General features: G+C 41.0%; 1 protein-coding gene across 1 annotated transcript in view; it reads right to left on the minus strand.

The window, feature by feature from the left end:
* The window catches only part of ITGA11 (integrin subunit alpha 11), a 127271-nt gene that overhangs the window by 67055 nt on the left and 34998 nt on the right, over positions 1 to 25218 (minus strand). Inside the window, exons 3-5 of the mRNA XM_088139244.1 lie at positions 4661 to 4770; positions 4040 to 4131; positions 2674 to 2788 (exon numbers count right to left, since the gene is read on the minus strand). Coding sequence (XP_087995370.1) covers positions 2674 to 2788; positions 4040 to 4131; positions 4661 to 4770 — 317 coding nt within the window. The remainder of the gene's footprint in view (positions 1 to 2673; positions 2789 to 4039; positions 4132 to 4660; positions 4771 to 25218) is intronic.

Consider the following 25218-nt stretch of genomic DNA (forward strand, 5'->3'; position numbering starts at 1 on the left):
TAGCCTAAGGAAGGACCAAACCATCATCATCCTCCCAGCAGACAAAGGCCGAACCACAGTTATTATGGATAAATCACAATACTTGCAAAAAGCCAAAAAGTTATTAGAGGACAAAGAAACCTACATCCCAGTTAACACCAACCCAATACAGAAACTAGACAACCTAATCAAGAGAACCCTTAATGACCTAACCAAGAAAGTCCAGATCACAAAAGAAGAACAGTGGCGGATGAAAAGCAGTGGACCCATCCTCCCACATTTCTATGGATGACCAAAAATACACAAGCCTGACATACCTGTCCGACCAATTGTATCTTTACCAGGGACTCCAACATACAACATAGCAAAAGAACTGACAAAAAAGCTTGGACATCTCACAGAGAAGAATGAATATTCTATCAACTCCTCACTACAGTACTTCCATAAAATCAAAGATGTACACATCAAGGAAGATGAAATTATGGTCTCATTTGATGTCACAGCACTCTTTACATCCATAAACCCAGAACTAGTGAAAGAATCCATATCAGCAGTACTACACAACACACCTGACCTAACCAAATACACCCAGATCGAAATACCCAGAAACATGGACCTCATCAACCTCTGCCTCACTACCTATTTTCAGTTTGATGGACAAATATACCAACAAATCAGAAGCACACCCATGGGATCACTACTGTCAGGACTCATAGCAGAGATTGTAATGCCACGGCTAGAAACTATAGAGCTTCCACACATACAACCTAAAGTATGGATCCAGTATGTAGATGACACATTTGTTATAATAAAAAAGGAACAACTAGAGAAGACACATGAAACCATCAACAACAAAGGAATAAAATTAATCAGAGAGGAAGAAAATACAGTGGAACCTTGGTTTACGAACTTAATTTGTTCCGTGACTCTGGTCATGACCCGAATTGGTCGGGACCTGAAGCAAATTTTCCCATAAGGTTCAATGTAATTACCGTTAATCTGTTCTGGCGTGGAGGACAGGGAGGCGGCTATTGCTTGGAGGGAGAGTCCCCCTCCCTACGACCACGTGTCAGGGGCGGAAAAATGGCCGCGGACCGGGTCACGGGAGGGAAAATGGCCACGGATCCTGTTCGTAACCCAAGGCGGAGTTCGCGAACCGAAGCAAAATGTTGTGGCTGGAGCTGGTCGTCACCCGAAAAGTTCGTGAACAGAAGCGTTCGTAACCCGAGGTTCCACTGTAACACGCTACCCTTCCTGGACATCCTCATCAGCAGAGGAAACAACAGCAAATTAGAAACCCAAGTCTATCAGAAGACAACCCACACTAATCAAGTACTCCATTACCAAAGTAACAACTCAACCTCCCACAAGAGGAGCTGTGTAAGAACATTATTCAAACGAGCACAAACGCATTCCAGCAACCCAGAATAGCAGAAAAAGGAAACAGACCACCTATACAACATCTTCCAATAAAATGGATATCCACGCAACTTTATCAAAAAGTGCCTGACCACTCAACCTACTACAACACAACTAACACAAGCTATGAAAAGGATAATGCTGCCATACATCAGAAACGTCTCAGAAACTACCAACAGACTATTACAACCACATGGCATCTCCGTAGAACACAAACCAACTAAAGCCCTCTAAAACCTCTTAAGCAAACCAAAAGACCCAGTAGCCCAAGAAGAAAAAACAGGAGTCATCTACAATATACAGTGTAAGGACTATAACAACCATTATGTAGGACAGACAGGCAGAAGGGTTGCAGAGCGCATCCATGAACACCAGCTAGCAGTCAGAAGACACAATGAAATCTCCTTAATCTCACAACACATGGACAGTCTTAACCATAGTTTCAACTGGGAAACTGTCAGCTTCTTAGACCAAGCTAAATCCAAAAATGCGAGGGAATTCTTGGAAGCTTGATATTCAGACAAGGGAGCCATCAGCAGGCACATAGAGATAAACAACATCTACACACTATTCAAAAGAGACAATAGAAAGGAAAACAAAAGACCAGAACATCTATTCACCAGCAGTCATCACCCAGATAAGCAGGGATTAACACCAAGATTACCACCAGACATACAATCAAGCAGTAAACAATACCCTAATCAAGGAACTACCAGAGGGAAAAAAAATAAAACCAAACCCCCACCCCCCACCCACACTGGCAGGGCATGCCACAGTATATAAACAGAGAGCAAACCTCATTCCATTTTAGCACTGAAGATGTTACCTAGCCTGGTAACGAAATGTTTGCAAGAAAACAACCAAGCTCAGTGGACTCCACAGTTCAACCCTTAGCTACACATATTCGCTTCTATTGAATGAGGACTGGTAGGAGAATTCTCTGCAGGATATTGCCAAGAACAATCTCTTGATCATTTGTTTTCTTTCATTTTGTTTCTTCACAGGAAAGCACAGATCAAAAACATGCCTCCTTGCTGTCTGGAAGGAGACAGTGTTTTTTCCCTCACTGCTGCCCATCAGGAAGCATTTTAACTACCGTCGGCACAAAATTCCCATTGGACTTTTGTGCTGATGGCTTCTTTTCAAGAACAAACTTATTTATTTCCCCTGAGTGAGATAGTGATTCAAGACACTAAATCCCCATGTGGAAAGCAAGGGAGGGAGGGAGGGAGGAAGAGATGGGGGAAGGAAGATGTAATAGGCTGGTCCTCATACTCTGGAGAGCTGGAGCCACTGACTTGGAGTATCTGAAGTTGGAGTTCACTCTGGAGCACATGCCTGTGGTGTAATAGGAACTTCCGCACTCATGAGACCAGAGAGGGCTGCAAGCCTGTGTTAGAAAGGAGGAAAAAAAATGAAATACTAGGAGAAGTTTTTAGGGGCTACTCTTTTAGCCGCCTGGGTGCTTTCTGTGGAATGTGGGGCATTTCTCCATGAGCGTATTGCTGCTTGATGTTTGTCAAGGTGGAAGGAAATCAAAGTCACCTATAGGAAACAGAATCTCTGCATAGGAAGGTGGCTCTTTTGGGCATGCCAATTCCCAGGCATGGTGGCAAATTAAATGAAAAATCTGATTGTTCAAAATTTTGCTGTGGCAACCACTAGGCACCAGACATTTATTTGGTACCCTCCTAGTTCCCCACCTGCCTGGTTTACATTTTTAAAAGGTTATTTTAATGTAAAAAACACAATGAAAACGGAAGGTGGACACTGCAAAGTAAAGCATCAGCCTCCACATAATCTCTTCTTTCTAAGAATGCCTTTGGCCTCCATTTCAGAAAATGGGGAGGGGCTGCATTCCATGACTTTGTTTGGAAAGGTGCTGACTGATTTGGGAAAAAGGTAGGGAACAATTGGGGCACTTGGAAATGTGGTGAGATGCTACCAGGACACTTTGCCTTCTGGAAGGTTCATTATAAGTGGCAACTTATGTGAATGGGCAAGTCTCCGCCCCCAGTCATGAGGGCTTCCATAACATGGTCTCAAACTTCTGCATTTGCCCCTCTGTTCAAAATTTTGCCATCTGTGTGTCTTGACCATCAAGACATTTCGATACCTGAGGAGAGTCACAAATAAGTCCTCGCTTCTGATCTGCCTGTCAAGGAGCATAGTATAAATATCAAGGGAACTAACTTGAGGCAGAAAGTCCTAGCAACCTCTCTTCTGATCTTGGGCACTCAAACAGAATAATAATTTAAATCACAAGAATTTGCTGGATTTGCATGAAACCCAGAAATTGCAGTATGAGGCAGCCGTCTCATTCTGCCTAATAGTAGAACTGGATTTGGTGAAGAGGAGCTAGCTATGGGGAGCTTATAGGTTATTTATGTGTTAAATGTAGTTTTAAAATGACCTTCATCAGTGGCCTTGAAGTGCTGATACAGAACCATACATGGATTGCACTCTAAATTGAAGTTGGCTGTATCATCAGTACTAATGTTATTCTTTTTTAAAAAATTGTAAATGTCAATTAAAAACAGTTCTCATAAGCGAAGGTGAATGGTGGGCTCCAGGACAGAAACCATTGAAGACAATCCCAAAGAAAAGAGTGTTCGTAAATTATCCACAAATAGTTTCTTACCAAAAAGCTGTTGTCTTTGGGGTTGGTAGTTAAGCTGAGACCCAGGCGCATGTTATCCTTTCGTTCTGACACATTGGACAGAGTTACTCTTCCTTGGGGAAAAAGTATTAGAGTCAAGACATGCTGTAGGAAGAAGTGACAGACCTTGCAGAGGTAGAGTATGGTGATCCATTATCATCTTCACCACCACCACTACCATCATCTTCTTTTCTCCTTGACAGCTATAACACTTTCTCCCCATTGATCCTACATCAGGTTGACTAGGCACCTTCTATTCCAAAAGCTCTTGGGCCTACAGATCCGAAATTGGGAATTGTATTTCAGTAATACATGGAGGGTTAACTTTACCCCTGTCCTGGGCTAAATCCAGGCTCTTCAGGTTGATAACTTCTCCCACTGACTTACAGCTTCTGCGCATCCATTTAAGGAACTTGATTTGGGGGCAAATGTTTAAAGAGGTATGTTCACTTTACCAACTTTTAATAACAGACAATAGACACCATCTATCTGAGGTGACTTGGATTTTGCATGTAAATATAAACCTTCCTTTGTGCAGTTTCTAATAATTTCAGAGCGATACCCAGAGACATTAATCTCAGCCCTTCCACTCCACCACTTTACCTAGATTGAGCTTGGAACATGTACTGTTGGCCTTGCCATTCACTGAACACTTGTAGACATCTCCTGTTTTCTGGGGCCCATTGATCTCATATGGGGCTCCTACCACCAGCCTGGAAAAGAAAACAAAATCTGTAAATTTTTGGCCTTTGGGGAAGATGACTTTAATTCAGGATAACAACAGAGAAACTCTGTCTCCGCTAAATGCTTATAAATGGTTTGTTCTATCTATGCAAGGTGGCTGCCTCAGTGAGGGGTTTCTCGCTGCAAAGGTCATGATTCTTGGGGCACCCTAGATCCCCATCCTAAATCAGCAGTGCAGGAAAGTGGTGTGCTATGTCCCATCATCTGGGGGTAAGAAGCTTAAAAAAGTGTTGTGTGAGCCTGAATGTAGACTTTACACAGTTTAAAAAGAAAAGGAAAAACACCCCTATCCCTTCCGAGAGAACTAGGGAAAGAAAACCTTCAGCTGTACCCACATAACCCTGACTTTTTTTCTTCCTTGCACCCCCGCTGTAGCCTGGTCTCCAATGAAAATGTTAAGTTCTACTCCTAGCCACCAAAAGGTTGCCCATCCCTGTGCTAGGACAAAATAGAAAAAGCTACAACATGGCATAGCATGTTTCATGAAACAGGCTACTACATCTTGTCCCCTTCTTGACCTGGCATCAGGATCCTGATACGGACCTCTATCTGCTCTCCAGGATCCTGTTGGATGATTGAGGCTGCTGGTTGGGAAATATTTGCCAGCAGAACTGCAGAGGAGATTGTTTCTCAGCACCCAACCACATTCAATGCACAAGCTGTTGCTCATCTGACTTTAGCAGCTCCCCACAGCAGCCGGGACCATAAGGAATTCTAAACAGAGACTGATTCCTTTTGGAGCAGAAATATTTTTTTAAATCACCCGAATCAAATGCTGGCAGGAATCAGAATTCTGATTTTATGCTGGTTGATTTTAACAGAAGAAGAATTGCAGTGGAAAGTAAACACTAACACTTGGTGCTATTTCTAAAAGCAAGATTTGGGCTCTGCCCCTTTCCACAGGACCACTAGCTTTGCCCCACCTCCAAATCCTCAGGAGCTGCCAGCGGAAATCCCAAGAGCCTAGAGGCAGGACATGGGGAGGGTTTATGAATGTGGGAAACCACCTACCCTGAAGCTACAGAGGACTGCAGCCAATCTCTCTGGAGCAGCAGCTGAGCTGATTAACTTCTGAAGTTAATTGGCTGTTTGGCTCCACATCTAAAGACCATTAGAAGCCCACAGCATTGGAGGAGGGGCAAGAATTGCAGGTGGGAGGCCCTGAAGTAATATATGGCCTTTTAGATAGGTCTCCCTGAGCTTTTATGGGGCTTTCTCTTTCCATCTTAGAAGGTAGCAGTGCCCTGGAAACATGTGGGGGAATCATCTCACTTTGGAAATGGATCTACATCCCAGTCTGGAAGAGCCACTTAGATTCACAGACAGGTAAATGTGCCTGTAATCATAGTATCTTGATATCTGGATTAAAATATGGTATGTTTTAAACTGGATTTAGTAAGGATAGGAATGAAGATGGTTGTCTGAAAGACCCCCCATGAATGCATTTATAAACATTCCTGATTCAGGATATTGTTCCCTGCAATTAATTAAGCACAATATATTGCACCAAACTTTATGCTGCTATAAATTTATTAGTATTTAAAGTGCCACAAGACTCTTTAAAAAATAGATTAACACTGTCCTTCTAGAAAGTTTTAACACAAGTCAGTTTTAATGCCATTCTTATATTTTATTGCACAGCTTTTTGGTTTAGTTTTGCAAAGAGTGAATCCAAATGTTTCAACAGGTCAGCTGCCATGCCTCATGAGAACTTCTCCTTGGAACAGTAAATACTATTCAGACATCTGAAGCAATTAAATTATTTCCCATTAAAATATCTGGGAAAATAATTAATTTTAACAGTGTCTGCCTCTATAGATGGACTGTGTTTAAAAGATGTTATGGAAGAGGAACACGTTTTACTGGACAAGACTGAGACTGATCTGAAAATGGATTTAAAAATAACAGGCTACAAGAATGATATGGAAAAAGACGCTACACTGTATATACAAATGAAACCAGCTGATGTCTTAATAATTAAAAGGGATATACAAATAACAATACAAAAGAGTGATCTGGATAACTTTCCTATATTGGACTTACAAAAGAAACTTGTTAAAGCTTTGAAGAATTTTGGGAAAAGGGACAAAGAAAAAATGAAAAGAAATCAAGTTCTAGATATTATTTGAAGGGTTTAAAGATCAAGATTTTTAAAAATAAAAGGAAGGAATATAAAGTTGGTTTATTTGATCAAGGTTAAAATGTTGTTATCGCTGGTAACCATTAAATCCATTAAGACTTTTGCTGATATCAGCACAGAAATGACAAGGCTTTAATGATTAGTTTAGAGATAAGAGATGGGTTAGGGGAAGAAGAGATCATTTGTTGTATTTTAAGAGAAGGTGTTAAGTTACTAAAATTGTTTATACTTGTGATGAAAGGGGATGTCATTTCTTTTCCTTTCCTTTACTATATTCTTATTTTTTCTTCTCTAGTTTTCTATTTTTTTCTTTTCTGCACTTTCTATTTTTCCTTTTAATTCTTTTTTTTTTAGTTTGTATTAGTTATTATCTTCTTAATTGTAATTTTTAATAAAATTACTATAAAAATATCTGGGAAAATATTTCTGCAGCTGCCAAGTTTCCATGCAACTCAGTGGCTGCAGATTATTAACAATCTAAAGTTCAACTTGCTGGGAAAAAAGAATCCCCACTCTTCAAGAAAAAATAATAGTGGTTTCCATTTGTTACAAGATTTTGTCACATTCGTTATCTTGACTGATAAGAGTTTTTGTTTCCTCTGCATCTGAGCCTGAATGATACATAGCTCAGTGCTTTATATAGCTTTGGAACTGGGGCACATTTAGAATTGGGTGGGATTCAACATGTTATGAGAAGTGCTAATAAAATTCTAGAAGTAACCACAGCATTTTGATGGGGATAGTCATTTTATTGTGTCTTGGAATGAAAGATCCTGTAAGGAAGGAGCAGAAGACCTGGGTGGCTTTCAGTTACTGCTAACTGAAGAGATGTATTTGATCTCATTTCACTAGCATGAACTCCAATACTGCATTTTCTAAAAAATTACATTGTTTTTAGACAACATAAGAAATGACCTGCTGGATTAGGTTATTGGTCTATCAGAGAAGGGATGGCAGGGGGAGTCAAAATGGCAACTACAACAGTGTGATTGAAATATGTGGAGGGAGCTTAGTTAATAAGAAGAAAAATATGAAGCAGCAGATTATGCAGACCGTAGTAGGAACTAAATAGCCTGAAGAAAACTCCTGAAGTAAACTCCAGCTGGCCTAACAAGTTGGTACGACTACCTCAGTCTTTAACTGGTCAAAACTGGTCCTTCTCTGCAGATAAAGGAGGAATATCTATATAAACTGCCTATATAAACCCTAACCCTCTCTCTCTCTCTCTCTCTCTCTCTCTCTCTCTCTCTCTCTCTGGTTTTTATGCAAGCCCCTTTTTCCTTTCTAGAGAATTGCCTGATGATCATTGATCTTTCCCCTTCATGGATCACTGCCTTGTCGTGGCGAAGGGGCTTGCGTAACTCAGTGAAGCCATGAGCTATACCGTGCAGGGCCACCCAAGACGGACAGGTCATGACAGAGAGTTCTGACAAAATGTGGTCCACTGGAGAAGGAAATGGCAACCCACTCCAGTATCCTTGCCAAGAAAACCCCATGGACAATGTTAAAAGGCTAAAAGATATGATGCCGGAAGATGAGCCCCTCAGGTCGGAAGGTGTCCAATATGCTACTGGGGAAGAGCGGAGGGCATTTCCAAGTAGCTCCAGAAAGAGTGAAGCGGCTGGGCCAAAGCCGAAAGGACGTTCAGCTGTGGATGTATCTGGAAGCGAAAAGAAGGTCCGATGCTGTAAAGAACAATATTGTATAGGTACCTGGAATGTAAGATCTATGAACCAAGGCAAGCTGGATGTGGTCAAACATGAGATGACAAGATTGAACGTCGACATCTTGGGAATCAGCGAACTGAAATGGACGGGAATGGGTGAATTTAATTCGGGTGACCATTATATCTACTACTGTGGGCAAGAAACCCTTAGAAGAAATGGAGTTGCACTCATAGTGAATAAGAGAGTGGGAAAGGCAGTAATGGGGTACAACCTCAAAAACGACAGAATGATCTCAGTGCGTATCCAAGGCAAACCATTCAATATCACAGTCATCCAAGTCTATGCCCCAACCACTGATGCTGAAGAAGCTGAAGTTGACCGCTTCTATGAAGACCTACAACACCTTCTAGAACTAGCACCAAAAAAAGATGTCCTTTTCATCATAGGGGATTGGAATGCTAAAGTAGGAAGTCAAGGAGTAATCGGAATAACAGGCAAATTTGGCCTTGGAGTACAAAATGAAGCAGGGCAAAGGCTAATAGAGTTCTGTCAAGAGAACAAGCTAGTCATAGCAAACACTCTTTTCCAACAACACAAGAGACGACTCTACACATGGACATCACCAGATGGTCAATACCGAAACCAGATTGATTACATACTTTGCAGCCAAAGATGGAGAAGCTCTATACAGACAGCAAAAACAAGACCAGGAGCTGACTGTGGCTCAGATCATGAGCTTCTTACTGCAAAATTTAGGCTTAAATTGAAGAATGTAGGGAAAACCACTAGACCACTCAGGTATGACTTAGATCATATTCCTTGTGAGTACACAGTGAAGGTGATGAATAGATTTAGAGGATTAGATTTGGTAGACAGAGTGCCTGAAGAACTATGGACGGAGGTCCGTAACATTGTACAGGAGGCAGCAACTAAAACCATCCCAAAGAAAAAGAAATGCAAGAAAGCAAAATGGCTGTCTGATGAGGCTTTACAAATAGCTGTGGAAAGAAGGAATGCGAAAAGCAAGGGTGAAAGGGAAAGATATAAGCAACTGAATGCAGATTTCCAGAGAATAGCCAGGAGAGATAAGAAGGCCTTCTTAAATGAACAATGCAAAGAAATTGAGGAAAACAATAGAATGGGGAAGACTAGAGATCTCTTCAAGAAAATTGGAGATATGAAAGGAACGTTTAGTGCAAAGATGGGCATGATAAAGGACAAAAAAGGCAGGGACCTAACAGAAGCAGAAGAGATTAAGAAGAGGTGGCAAGAATACACAGAAGAACTATACAAGAAAGATCTTAATGTCCCTGATGTCCACGCTGGTGTGATCACTGACCTTGAGCCAGACATCCTAGAGAGTGAAGTCAAGTGGGCCTTAGGAAGCATTGCTAACAACAAAGCTAGTGGAGATGACAGTATTCCAGCTGAGTTATTTAAAATACTAAAAGATGATGGTGTTAAAGTGCTGCACTCAATATGCCAGCAAGTTTGGAAAACGCAACAGTGGCCACGGGATTGGAAAAGGTCAGTTTACGTTCCAATTCCAAAGAAGGGCAACGCCAAAGAATGCTCAAACTATCGCACAATTGCACTCATTTCACATTCTAGCAAGGTTATGCTCAAAATCCTACAAGCTAGGCTTCAGCAATATATGAACCGAGAACTACCGGATGTACAAGCTGGGTTTCGAAGAGGCAGAGGAACTAGAGATCAAATCGCCAACATTCGCTGGATCATGGAGAAAGCACGAGAGTTCCAGAAAAATATCTACTTCTGCTTCATTGACTATGCAAAAGCCTTTGATTGTGTGGATCACAACAAACTGTGGCAAATTCTTAAAGAGATGGGAATACCAGACCACCTTACCTGTCTCCTGAGAAATCTGTATGCGGGCCAAGAAGCAACAGTTAGAACCGGTCACGGAACAACCGATTGGTTCAAAATAGGGAAAGGTGTACGACAAGGCTGTATACTGTCACCCTGCTTATTTAACCATATATGCAGAGTACATCATGAGAAATGCCAGGCTGGAAGAATCACAAGCCGGAATTAAGATTGCAGGGAGAATCATCAACAACCTCAGATATGCGGACGATACCACCCTAATGGCAGAAAGTGAAGAAGAACTAAAGAGCCTCTTGATGAGGGTGAAAGAGGAGAGTGCAAAAGCTGGCTTGAAACTCAACATTAAAAAAACTAAGATCATGGCATCTGGACCCATCAATTCCTGGCAAATAGAAGGGGTAGAAATGGAAGCAGTAACAGACTTCATTTATTTGGGCTCCAAGATCACCGCAGACGGAGACTGCAGCCATGAAATTAAAAGACGCTTGCTCCTTGGGAGGAAAGCTATGGCAAGCCTAGATAGCATATTAAAAAGCAGAGACGTCACCTTGCCGACAAAGATCCGCATAGTCAAAGCTATGGTTTTTCCAGTAGTAATGTATGGCTGTGAGAGCTGGACCATAAAAAAGGCCGAGCGCCGAAGAATTGATGCCTTTGAACTGTGGTGCTGGAGAAGACTCTTGAGAGTTCCCTGGACTGCTAGGAGGTCAAACCAGTCAATCTTAAAGGAAATCAACCCTGATTGCTCATTGGAAGGATCGATAATGAAGCTCAAGCTCAGATATTTTGGCCACCTAATGCGAAGAGAGATCTCTTTGGAGAAGACCCTGATGCTGGGAAAGATTGAAGGCAAAAGGAGAAGAGGACGGCAGAGGATGAGATGGTTAGATAGCATCACTGAAGCAATGAGCATGAAACTGAGCCAACTCAGGGAGGCAGTGAAGGACAGGAAGGCCTGGCGCAATATGGTTCATGGGGTCACGAAGAGTCGGACACGACTTAACGACTAAACAACAACATTGATCTTTTTTTACAGTATGTAATAAATATGCACTTCGTTAACTGTCTTCAGCTTGTTGGTCATTTCACTTAGGATATTTCCCCAACAAGCTTGGGCTTCAATCACACAATCACGGTGGCCATCTGGATGTTTTTGAGTTTCCCTGCATAAGCCCTGCATCTGAATCACACAGTGGCCAAGAGATGCATTCAGGAATTCACAAAAATGAAGTGGAGACTGAAGTCCTTCCCCAGGAGTATCAAGGCAAGGAGGGAGCAAACAGTTACCAATATAGACCAATCCTTAGACTCCCCTCAAGATATGGATGGACCTGACCTTGCTGGCCTTCCCCAAGGCCAGAGAGACCCCAATTGGGTGGGGTGCTAATGGAACTCTGATGCGGATGCAGGTCTCTCTTTGCTATTGTTGCAAGATTTTTTAGGGGGCTCAACTGCTATTACTATTTTTGAAATGTGATTTTTTAATGTTATGGATTGCAAATGTGCAATTTATTTTTTGCCCAGAGTGCTTTGGTAGATGAGCAGCCATATAAATAAGTTAAACAAACAAATAAACAAACATAAATATTTCCCAGCCCTCTTTTTTAAATCATCTAAATTAGTGGCTGTCACCACACCTGATAGCAATGAATTCAACAATTTGCATCTGGGACCTCCTTTTATCCTGGCATTAGGTGGAATGGATGACCCCAAAGCTCTAACCTTGTATGCACAATGGTGCGATCAAAGCTGTCACGTGCGATGCATATAAAAAACAGTTGGAGCTTTGAGTGCACCATCATGGCCATCATCTTGACTTTTTTGAACCTACCCTGTAGACACCTGTGCTTGGGATGGCTTTAACTGCTGCACAATGTCTCAGTTCCCTGACAGAACCAGCAAAGCGGGCCCCTGACCACAGGCAAGGTGACTCTGGAGCGGTTTACGACTGTACACGCTTCAATTCGGGTGTTCACAGGGGTTGGTCAAAATGTGTTAGCATTTTGGCAGGGTTAGCATTGCCAAAGTCAGATTGGGCTATTTGGGGCTGAATTGGGACAAATATGATTTTTGTGGTCAGATTTTATTATCACAGTGTTATGTACTATTCAGGAACATAAAATAAAGTGGATATCCATGAGATTATGACAGCTCAGATGACTGAAACTCTAGAGATATGATTGACATTTTGTTAAGCCCTCCAGCCAGAAACTGTCTTGAGCTTGAGATTTAAAGTAGTGAAAAGATTGATTGATTGTCATATCTTTCAAATATGTTGTTTGCAACAAAGCGGTTTGTTGCTTTACCTAAGAAGGAATACTGATCAGGATGTCAGCTTCAAGAGAGGAGATTAAAAGACAACAGAAACATAAGCATGCCTACATTCCATCAGTAGAGTTTTTTTTATCTACTACATTTGTTGGCTATTTAATTCTACACTGAATCAGCTGCCCACTGATAGAATAAAATTAGTTGTGAAGCAGCTATAGTTACTTTTTTTTGACAAAAATTGCATTTCCAGAAAAAAAAATTGATTCATGTGTTTCATTATGGGGGGAAAAGTAGCAATATCTCTGGAAAGAAGGCAAGGCAAGAAAAGTAACAAAGGATCAGGCCTTTGCAATCAATGGTACACTTAATCTCCAGCTGAGACTGAGCACAGCTAATGGATTCAAGATGAGTCTGGGGAAACAGCCCAGGATTTGGAATGTGAATTATGAGTAGATCAAGAGGAACATTTAAATAGTTGGAAAGAAGGGAGGTGTAATTCACAGCTTCAGTTGAAAATGATTGATAATGACAGACAACTCTCAAAGTCCACAGGTGATTCAGCTGAAGAGGTGTATTTCCAGCACAATCCTACCTTGTCTTATTTTGGCCATGTGTCCTATATTAATACAGTAGTTTAGATTCAATTCTTTTGGCAGTTTTATTGAAAGGCAGCATGAGCATTTTCAAAAGCAAATTTATTTAGAAGTAAATTGTCCTGTATTTAATGATGTTTATTCTTAGGGCTCATCTTGACAGCTACTTTAATTGTTTAATTGACAAAAGCTACTTCCCATTCTTGAATTCACACACACACACAAAAAGGTCAACATCAGTTATGCTGTCCCCACAACTGAGTTTTACTGCATCCCAGCCACAAGACCGGGCAATGGTCCTGTCCTTACGGATTTAATACCAGGCCGGATAAGAGCAGCAATTGGTGGATTACCCAGCTTCCCTTTCCCTTCTACCTAGCATCACCTGCCAGCAAGAAAAACAATCAGCAGTTACTCTCCAGAACATGTGGTGGGATGAGGTTGAAGGACTCTGGCACTCCCTACGACTTCATCTTCTGCCCCCTCCAACACCCCACCAGCCAGTCAGCTGGAACATTTATTTATTTATTTGTTTGTTTGTTTGTTCATTTGGCGTTTCTCTGAGCTGGTTTTGGGGTTGCAAATGTTTCATTACTATATTAGTAACATCTTCAGTGCAGGAGAGGTTGGGAACGGAGCTTCATTGTCTGGCAAGAGTTGTATATATCTATTATGTCAGTTATGTGCATGCTTGGGTGGGTTTGCTCTGTAGGTGCTAGTTCAACCCTATATATCTGTTGATGGTGGCTTGGTCAAAGTTCCATGCTTCTAAGAATTCTCTTGCATTTTTTTATTTGGATCAATCAATCATCTATAGAACAATCAAAAGATATAACCATTCACATGCAAAATAACTGCCACCCATCTGTGTAACTGACATAATAGAAGGATACAGGTAGTCCTCAACTTATGACCACAATAGGACTGGAAAATACATCATTAAGCAGTGTGGTTGTTAAGTGAGGCATCACACGACACAACTGATTTTATGACATTTTTTGCAGTGGTCGTTAAGTGAATCACATGGTCATTAAGCAAATTACACGGTTCCCCATTGATTTTGCTTGTCAGAAGATGGGTGGGAAGGTTGCAAATGGCAATCACATGACCCTGGGATGCTGCAACTGTCATAAATACATGTTGGTTGCCAAGCACCCGAATTTTGATCATGTGCCCGCAGGGATGCTGCGACAATTGTAAGTGTGAGGCCCAGTCATAAGTCACTTTTTTCAGCACCGTCGTAACTTCAAACAGATGCTAAATGAATGGTCGTAAGTCAAGGATTACCTGTACAGATAACTCTTGCCAGCCACCAAAACTCCCTTCCCCACATCTCCTGCAGGGAGGATGCTATCTACAACCTGAAAATCTAGCTCAGAGAACTCTAGCAACACAACATGCCAACCCTGGGCTACACATATTTTCTACTATTGGATTTTTATTTTTTGGTCACAGGCCTGGAAATAGTAAGGAAGGGAAAAAAGAGAATTGAAGTATCAGTCAAGACTGTGCTTGCATGGAAATGGACAGAACTTCCTCCTGCTCCCTCCCACTGCTTGGAAAGGGCCCACCAACCCACCCAGATTGCTATAGGACTATCGATCTTCTGGGAATCAGAATGGCTTGGGAATGATTGTCTGCAAATCCTCTATGATTCTATGATTGTAATTCTGAAACAGAATCAAAATAATTACATTTTTATTTTGAATTTTCATCTTTTTCTGACCTCACTACCCCTTTTTATTTATACTGCTAGAATATCTTTCATTTTTTTGAGAACTGGAGACTTGGAACACAGCCATACTTTAGGAACCTTAAGGAATGATAATCACTTGTCACTAGTGGAATGCTGGGAAGCCACAGTGAGTCTCTTGCCATCTGTTCTTTTGGATTGGCAAGTTCTGAAAAATGCCCATCCTAGAATGATGTTGCTTCTGTGGGTTTGAAGCAATTGAAAGCATGGTTTATTTGTTCTGGCATAGTTTATTTCTTCTCACATATTTTTTAGCAACAAAATCTTTTTGCTCTTAGATCACGATGACAGAATTATGAAAAGAGTTGCCAGACTACTGTTGTTTCTCTGTGGTTTGCACTTTAACCTTTTAATTTGCTGGCCTTTGTACTTTTCTCTGCTAAAGGGCTCAACCCCTCCTTGCTGATGTTTTAGAAGCTTTTAAAGATGAAGTTGTTCAAGAGATCCTTCATCTTCATTTCTTTTTTATGTTTGTAATTTTCTGTTTGGGTGGTGTTGCTTTACTGTTTAGCTTATTATACTGGGATGTTTTACTTGGTTTTTATACTCTACAGTATATAAGCTGCTGAAAGTGTCTGGATTGCAGCAAGATAGAAATGTGAGATTGAACAAACAATCAAACAAACAAAACAACTTTGTTACTCACAGCCCATTTCGACAACCTATCATGATCATTTATTCCATTTCTGTTTTCATTTCATTTCTGTTTTCTAGGGTACTACTGTGGCTTTCCCATCAAATGTTGTATGATCTGCAAATCTGATAAGCATTCCCTTCACCTCATCATCCAAATTACAAATTAAATATTGAAAAGTAGAGGACTTAGGACTGATTCTTGTGCCCCTGCACTTGGTGCCGTTCTCCAATTGAAGAGCATTCTTTCAGTATGATTTTCAAGCTAGCCATGTAGCCACTTAATTTTCATGCTAACCTGCCCACACATAACTCGATAATCAGGATGTCATTGGCTGCTAAATGTGATGCTGTGGTCAAGATATATTACTGTATGTCTATAGTATTACCACAATCTATTAAGGAAGCTTCAAAAAATTAAACAAGGTTAGTCTGAAAAGATTTGTTCTTGACAAATCCATTGTCCAGCCCAATCCAAGAACAACAGGGAAACAGTTCATACAAATTCAGTTCTTTTATTGCTTACACCATATAGACAGAATCTTGCCAGACTAAATTTGTACTACTACAGCTAGTGGATATACCCTGGGAGTTTCTAGGCAGTGGCTATTCTAAATCTCTTACACTTCCCATGCTCCTGCTCCCTACTGCGTTGTCTCTTGTCTCTCTGCCCTTCCTGGGATGTGCCCCCTCCTTCCTGAGAACCTTGCTCTCTACTGCAATCCACCACATCCATGATGACTCTTGGTAATTACTATATTGCTTTCAAGATGCTTACTGATAAGTCTCTTTAAGTTATGCTTTAGTATCTTCCCAGGTATCAGACTGACCCATCAGTAGGTTGATGGATTTTCCTTTTCCTTATCAAGAGTTGTTTAACAATGGAATAAATTGTTTTAGGAAGTGGTAGACTTTCTTTTGTAGAAAGTGTTTAAACTAAGCCTGGATAGCTATCTGTCAGGGATGTGATGGAAGTAGATTCCTCCACTGGGCAAGTGGTTGGTTTAGAAGATCTCAAAAACCCCTTCCCGCCCTTATATTTTATAATTTTATGACCAGTTCTGGGTACCACACTTTAGGAAGGATTCAGAGAAATGGAGTTTCAAAGAAGGCAACAAGACGATCAGAGAATGAGAAACGAAACCCTAAGATGAGAGACTGAAAAAGATTTCTAAGGAGGGACATGAAAGCACTCTCAAAATATACCTCCTTTCCTACTCAGGATTCTGTACCTTCCAACATTTTGGAATTAGAGGAATATCTGAATATCCCAACAATTGGTATCAAGCTTCAGTTTCCCACCCCCACCATACATTAAAGATTTTTCATTGGCTGCTGTACTTTACTCTTTGAAAGCTTGCCCCACACCCATTTAAAATCTGAATGTATTTATTCTTCTAGTTAGCAATACACTTGAAGGCAATAATTTTTCTCCAACAGGGCATCACTATCAAAATGAGACCCGTACTAGGATGAGAAATGGAGTTGAGGCACTACAGAGTGGCATTATATTTATGCCCAAGATTTTACAAGCATATGCACCTTAGGAAGGAAAAGATATATGGCTTTTATTTGGAAGAAAGACATTGTGATGAAGTAGTCTGGGACCAAGGAGCCCCAGTTCCTCCCTTGAGCATTGAACCGGTTCCCTTCTCTAGTGGGGGTTATTGTTGTGAGGACAAAATCAGGGTAGCTCCTCTTTCATTTGTGCAACTTTGAGTTACTAGAGAAAAGGCGGGATACAAAAGTAATAATATATACAAACAAATCAGGAATATGAAATACTCTAGTGGTGAAGCAAAATTCTAAAGACCAAAGAACTCTAGTAACCCACAATAAAAAAATGTTAACAATACTTTACCCAAAAGAATAGCTGGAATTTATGACATATCAGACCTAATATTTAGGCCTTCATGTTGAAATGTATTATTGATGCTATGCACACACACACACACACACACACACACACACACAATAATAACATGATTCCAAAAATATATAAACTGAGATAAAAACTGGCATTCTTTACAGGGGTGTTGCAAGGAGAACGCCACAGTAGAGCATCATGTTCTGCTGTATTTGCAGGATGGGTCGAAACGTACATTAAGAATAGATCACTGTCATTTCATTCCCTTAAAGTTCTGGGCTTCAAAAATACAGGACAGATGCAGAAAATTTTAACTCTTTATTTCCATTTTGTGATCATTGGGATTTTTGGCAGATCTACTTTAACTAGACATCTTACCACTAGAATGTAAGATTTTGAATTAGTAGTTTACTTATTTTATTCCAAACAGCTAAAAGAGCCATGCAGATACTACCTAAGAACCTGCAGAAAACACTATACATACAATATTACTGTCAGGAGAATATATCAATTGCTTTTTAAACAGATTATTCATTTTAGACTAGGCTATATAATTCACATTCTGGCAATCACCTCAACCCTATTGCCCATCTCAAGGTGATTTTTTTTAAACAAAAAAAATGCAGAATGTATTGTCTTGTCATCACAGCTTTCTCTCTCCCCGCCCCTCACCCCCCACACTTTTCCTTTTCCCCAAATCTCTTCAGTTTTGCATTGTTCAGGGCTTTTGCTCCAATTTCATGCTGAAACTTTCAAAATATTCGAATCCAGCCCTAGGCTTGCTTATTTGGAAATAAATTCCATACTGTTTAAAGGAGTTTGCATCTAAGTAAGTATCACAGGACTGTAGCCCTGGATACCTGTTGCTGGGTTATTAGCAAAAGAGCAGATATTTTGGGGGTTTACAATTAATGGTTTGAAGAAGAAATTTGTCTGTCTTGCAGCCATTGATAAATTCAGAACATCTTGTCTGAGATCCTTGAACACCTAGAAAACCAGACCAACGTTAATGGGAAAATCTCTCAGCCGCCTCTTAGGTTCCAAGAAAGAAAAATTTAATGTTTCAAAATTCCTGCAAATAAAGCATGGGCATCTGCTGAGGGAGTGGGAGGGAAGGGAGTAACAAGAGTCAAGATGCATCCATGTCCATGTGATCAAAGCGGTTCCTTTTTTAAGTGCATAAAAAGGCTTTGATCATCTGGTCACTGGCACTATCTGGGCTTTTTTGACCCCTCCCCATGGACACTCCTAAAATAAAGTTGTTTGACAGCTGAACCTATGACAGACGAAGCAATTGGCTCTTCTTTGCTCCTTAACATTAGAGGCTGAACAGACATTTTAAGGGATGGTTTAATTGGGGCTCCTGCACAGAAGGGGCTTGCAGAATTCTCCCCGTTATCCTCCACTTCCTGGTATTATTGTGGTATTTTTTACATGAAGAAATCTATCCTTATGACAATTAAGGAAACATGGATGATACAAGGCAGGTTTTGGACTCCCAGGATTTCATCCTGCTTACTTGCTCTTCTTCTGACCAATGCACTACACAACAGCCTGCCCTCATAGATCCTGCATGCCTGGCTCCTGTGCTTTTCCAAAATCCTCAGCATAGAGGGGGATATGAGGGGTTGGACTGAGTGATGTGCTCTAACAGAGGTTACAGCATGGGTGTTACATCCCGTTTGAGGGCCAAATGCTTCCACACAATAGGCAGCACACACTTCAACTTCTTGATGCTGTTTTCTCAGCTCCTTCCTTCCTTCCTTCCTTCCTTCCTTCCTTCCTTCCTTCCTTCCTTCCTTCCTTCCTTCCTTCCTTCCTTCCTTCCTTCATCTTATCTTATCTTATCTTATCTTATCTTATCTTATCTTATCTTATCTTATCTTATCGGTAACTGTGGCTTCTGTGTACTGCTGCTGAGTACAGTCTGTTGTCAGTTTTACTTATGGAACACTGCTTAGAAAGGGAGCAAAGAAAGAAAAGACACTGGATGTGCAAGAGTGAAGGAATGATGGTTTGAACCAATGCATAATGTCAGGCAGAAAGCTGGACTTATAAGAAGATGGATGTATATATTGTAGCAGCAAGTGCGCCTTTGCAGTATAAAAACCATGGGTGGTCTATTCCACATCTATAATGTCTTGTGCTCTCCTTATAAACAGATCAGGTCCTGTGCTATGGAGGGAATGGAATACTATGGAATACTTTTTCCACTATTTCTCATACATGGAGGAGTGTAAAAAAGAAAGCAATTCTTCACAAAAGGTACAATTAGCTTGTGAAACTCACTGCCACATTTTATGAGGACAGCTGTACTAAAATTCAAGCTTCAAAAATGAGCTTTTAAATGCTTTAAATTTTAAAAATGGAAATTCTGTGCTTGCCTCTCAGTTGGAGAGGGAGTTTTCCACTGATAGAATTAAGTCTGGAAAGTTTTTTTTTTTTCATATGGAAATGCTTTAGGATGACTGGACCTGCCTACCCCATCACAGTAGCTTGGTTCCAGAAATTGTCAAATGTATGATGGTGTTAAAACACATAACTCTGCTTTCAGCTTCCTTGTATTTGTGCTCTGAATGTCTAGCAAAAATTGGTATAAAGCCAGCCAGCCAGCCAGCCTCCCCACCCCCACCCCCACCCCCGGAGCATGGTGCATTCAGTGGCTAGCCAGCCAAGATGGCTGGGGAAAATGACTAACTGCTTTTCCAGATCAGCACTGCACAATTATTGCTGTAAATCTTCAAAGCAGATTAGAGGCCATTTCTTCCTTTCTTTCATATTACTGTACAGTAAGACTGAGAACGTCATGTCTGCTCCTAGAAGTGTTATTACCTCAAGGATACGAAGGTTGGCTGCCAACTTCTCTGGCTCACGTGCTCACTGACAGTGCCAGGGAGGGAAGCTCTGGGCTCCTGGCTGGGCAGATTCCTGCTCTTCCACAAAGTCAAGTTGTGTTATGAATGAAGGATACAAATGAATCTGTAGAAACACTTGGCAGAGCGAAGTCATAAACATAATCCCTGCCAGCTCTAACTTTGTATCTTCCTGTGGGTCCCATCCAAAGGAGCACCAGGGTACTCACAAATGTCCTCCATCTAACCCAGCAGTTAAAGCTGACCATCTGGAGAGGAGGCCAGGCCTTGCGTGGACAGACTAGTTCAGAGCAGCCTGTTTTTTCACTCTGGCACCAAGATCCTTGGATGCAGGGTTCTGGCCAGAGTTGGAGGATTTACAGTTACATGCAGATTATTATTATTATTATATTTTTATCCCACCTTTTTTAAAGATGTATTTTGGTCAACTCAAGGTGGCAAGTGTACCTAATACTCCTGCCTCCTATTTTCTCAACAACAACCCTGTGAGGTAGGTTGGGCTGAGAGAGAGGGCCTGGCCTATCTGGCTATCATGACAAAGGGAGGCCTAGAACCCAGTCCCCTGGTTTCTAGGCCAGCACCTTAACCATGGCACCAAAGTGGCTCCATAACTTGTGAAAGTTGAAACCTAAACTGACAAGGCACAACTTCTGTGCTCACAGAATGGCATACTCCAAGTATTTTGGCTTAATATTCTGGCTCTTTTCCCACAACATGCTGAACCATAAACATCCAAACCTAACTTTGCCTGGTTTATCTTGTTGTCTGAATCATTCCTTCCTTGCTTCTTATCCCACCTGCTGATCTAGACTCACCTTCTGCCTGCATCATTGATGGCACTTAGTAGAGCTCCTTCTGTGCAGGGATGTCCACAAGCAGGAGTCAAAAAAGTCAAGACTATGTGACTGAAGCCCTGCCCCTTTTTACATGTGTTTCCTGCCACACACCATCTTGCTTTTCTTGACTGGCACAGAAAACATGGTCTCTCAGCTTCAAGAACCCTATTCCTTACAACAGCTCAGGGATTGAATGATGGCAGAAATGGGGACAGCTGTAAGAGTTGTGCTTACCCAGGACAGTTCCTAAAGGTGGGCTGAACTACTGCAAAAGAGGGCCTGAATTGTCTCCATAGTTTTGAAGATCCTAGGAGACAAAGAGCAGTGCTGAAACGTTGAGAGACCATCAGGAAATCTTGCTTAATGAGGGTAAGCAAATTGGTCATTTTCAGTTTAACTTATTTGGTCATTTCTTTAATTTTAGTCAATATACAAAGTTGTTTGCACTATTTTTCTCCTCAAAATGTCTTCAGAAATCTGTATATACTCTTTTGTCAACATACACATTGGTATAACTAACTTATCTAAATAAAATAATAAAGTTTGGTATATCCTTTTCCCAGACAAATGCATTCGTGTGCCAACTTTTGTTTATTGTGTTCATTTTTTATTTTCATATTCCAGTGAGTATGAAAGCACAATAAGCAAAAATGCTTCATTTGCATTTTTTAAAAATCACTTATTTTATTCTTTATTTGCTAACATTTATGAATTGCCTAGCTCTAGAGATCATGGGGAAGCATCATCCAAATAAGACTCATAAAAGCATATAATAATAAGCTTCTTGAATGCACACCTAATTATTTCAATAAAATAGCATTTGGGTGTGCATTCAAGAAGTGAGAGGTGAGTATCGTTAAAATATAAGCTGAATCTGTTTGCCTTGTCCCTGAGCAGTTTCATTTTTGTAAATGCTGACATAAACTGAATTGAGACACATTTCCAGAACTCCAGGTTGGATCTTAATTGTCTGCCGCTTCCATATTTCCTGAATGTTCTAATTAATTTATCGACTCAAAAAATTGTCATATTTTTAAACTCTGTTTCAGAGGACTATGTTTAGAAAGATGCATTTTGATACTATAAGAAATGGAGATCTGCAGAGGGGCAAGTGATGTCACACATAAATGATGCCAGGTATGTAATTTGCATGACATTGATGGGTTCATGGCTTGTACTGGACCCTATGAACAAATGTGTTCACTTGCATACCCAAAGCCTATCATGACCTCTAATGCATTACAGAATTCAGAGAGATTAAGGGTGAGGGCATATTCTAGAACATGTCCAGTTGCTGAATCATCCTAGCATGCTTACACAACATCAATATAATCTAGTCCCAACAATATAGACTCACAATATGACTTATCCTCTTGACCCTCCAAAGGCCAGAGTGGGTTTCTTTTTTTCTTTCTGCTTTTCTCCAGCGGGAAGATGTCATTTAGGTGGATGAAAAATAAGCTATAACTAAAGATCTGAGAGAAAAAGTCTGCAATTAAGTTGGTTTACATTTCTTTTTCTAGGATTGGAAAATGGCTAAGTCTGCATCCAAGAGGACACAGGTAAAATGGGAAGGAGAGTAAAGGAGAAAGGATCTTGTTCCTTTTCTGGATGTAAAGAGAAGCCCAAATTAAATTGAAAGACTGCTAGATATAAAAGATATGAAAAGTGGGAGAGGCTCTGGAAAGCAGAAGGAACTTTGAACAGCAGCACAGCAATGACCAGCTGAGGTTCTATCTCCCTTCTGAGAGAAGGCAGATGTAAAAATAGGAGTTCTGCCTTGATATCACTCATTACCAACTCACCCCTTTCTTTTCACAACAAAGCTACAACCTCTTTGCCTTCCTTTTGTTTCTGACATACCTAAAAAAGCCTTTCTTGTGTTCTGGGCATTTCTCACAGGTCTCACCTCATTCTGAGCATTAGCCTTTCTGACAGAGTTTCTGGCAATTTATGGATTTCTTGGAATAGAGATAGCCCAGGTTTGCTGTACATACCTTGTGGTCAGATGTTTTAGGCTTCCAGAGATCAATACCAAGGTATTAACCAGGTTTTCTGCAGACATTTCACCTTGCATCTCACCAAGGCTTCCTCAGTGCAATAGTTCAGAAAAGGGGGTTGCCTTGTCTGTATAAGATTTGAACTCAGGGGTGTTGTTTGGTGACTGAAGGTTTCCTGGGAGGTGTTGATCAAGTTCCTTATATCCTTCATTGGTATATGCCCCTTCTTCCATTTCCTATACATGTCCATTTTTCTTTTCAGTATATTTAATGAGGGACCATTTCACAGTAGCGATTGCTTGATTCCCTGACTTCCTTCCCCCGCATTCCCAGCTTCTCCTGCCAGTGGGAAAAACAACCACCAATTGCTTTCCATAATGTGTGGTGAAGCAGGGTTGGAGAATTCCAGTCATATTCTGAGACAAGGGCTTAGCCATCATTCAAATTGCCCAAACAAACATGGGTCCATTGGTTTCATGGAACACACATACACACCCAGCTGACTGATCACTGGGACTTAAGATGGGTGGAGTAGGAGAGAGCTCAGAGGCACACTGACATATAAACCTATGCTCTTACTACACCCTCTGATATGTCACCCACAAATACCACCATCACTGTCATTATCATCGTCATCATCATCCTGAGAAACTATTACAGGATGAAAACCTCTTCATCTAAGGTTATGGACTGTAATCTACAGTACCATGGTGGTCCAGCATGTCTCCCCACTCCTAGTCCAGCACCTTCAGCACTCCAAAAGAATGCCTCTCTTATTTGTTAGATTTATGTGCCACTTGTTCTCCAGGAGCTTACAACAACAATCCTATGAGATAGATTGGGCTGAGAGTGACGGGACCAAAGTCCTCCAGGGAACTTCCATGGCTGATGGGAGACTTGACCTTGGCCTCCCCACTCCCAGTCCAGCACCTTCACCACTATCCCACACTGGCTGTTAGACTGAGAGAGAATGACTGGTCCAAGGTCCCCCAGGGAGCTTCCATAGCTGATGGGAGAATATATGTATATATTTCTCAAATGAAATCATTTGTGTGTGTGTCGGTGATGGGGAAATAGGACATGCTGTTGTCCACTCAGAGCTATACTGATTTCCTGGCTTTCCTGGACTGATCCCACCACTCAGTGAGGTTCATCAGCTTCTTTGGTGTCAGGCTAGAATGGGTGGCTCCTGTCTAAGAGCTGCATGGAGCAGCTGCCAGATGCACTTAGGGATGCAGCTGAGAGATGCCCCAACCTGGGTTGGTGGTCTGTTTGCTGGGCCTTAAAGGGACCAGTTTAGATGAAAGATGTCCTGGGAGATGCCCATGGCTTCTTCCTACAAGACAACTATCATAACTGTCTTACAATGCATTGCTATGAGAACCCCCTTGGACCGGTCACTGGGTGGCTGGAGAGGAGTGGCAGTGGGCTGTCACTGGGAAAGGGACAAATCTAGTTTCTCCCTAACATTTCTGGGTCTTGCTCTTATTTCCATGGGTGAATCTTCTTGACCTGTCCTGAGAAGAAAACTGAGAAAAGGAATCCAGAAGTGCTTTCTTTAAATAATATGAGACCCTAGAGCTCCCCCAAATGCATAATGTAACAGAAGAAGAGCATTATTAAATAATAGTTGAATCTAGTTTTTGTCCATATTCCTCAGAGATCAGAGGCCCCTGTTTATGCTATTTAACTATCCTCTAATCTCCCCCAAGCTCCATCACATAAATTGGGAAACCTAAGCAGGCCTGTGAGGGATCCCAGCTAGTGGTTTATAAAATCTTTGTAAATGAAGCATGAATAAATGTGTGTAGAATATAAGACTCAGAAATTTTGGAATATTTCAATAATTAAGCAAAATAAGAAATTTTGAGATTCCCCATTGTTGAGAGCTATTAAATTCACTCTGAAAGAAAAAAAGGAGCTAAAGTGTGTGCTT

This window comes from Python bivittatus, unplaced genomic scaffold (genome assembly GCF_059951505.1).
Source record: "Python bivittatus isolate LINGU-HERP-01145 unplaced genomic scaffold, Pbiv_v1 ctg000210_np1212, whole genome shotgun sequence".
Lineage (NCBI taxonomy): Eukaryota > Metazoa > Chordata > Lepidosauria > Squamata > Pythonidae > Python > Python bivittatus.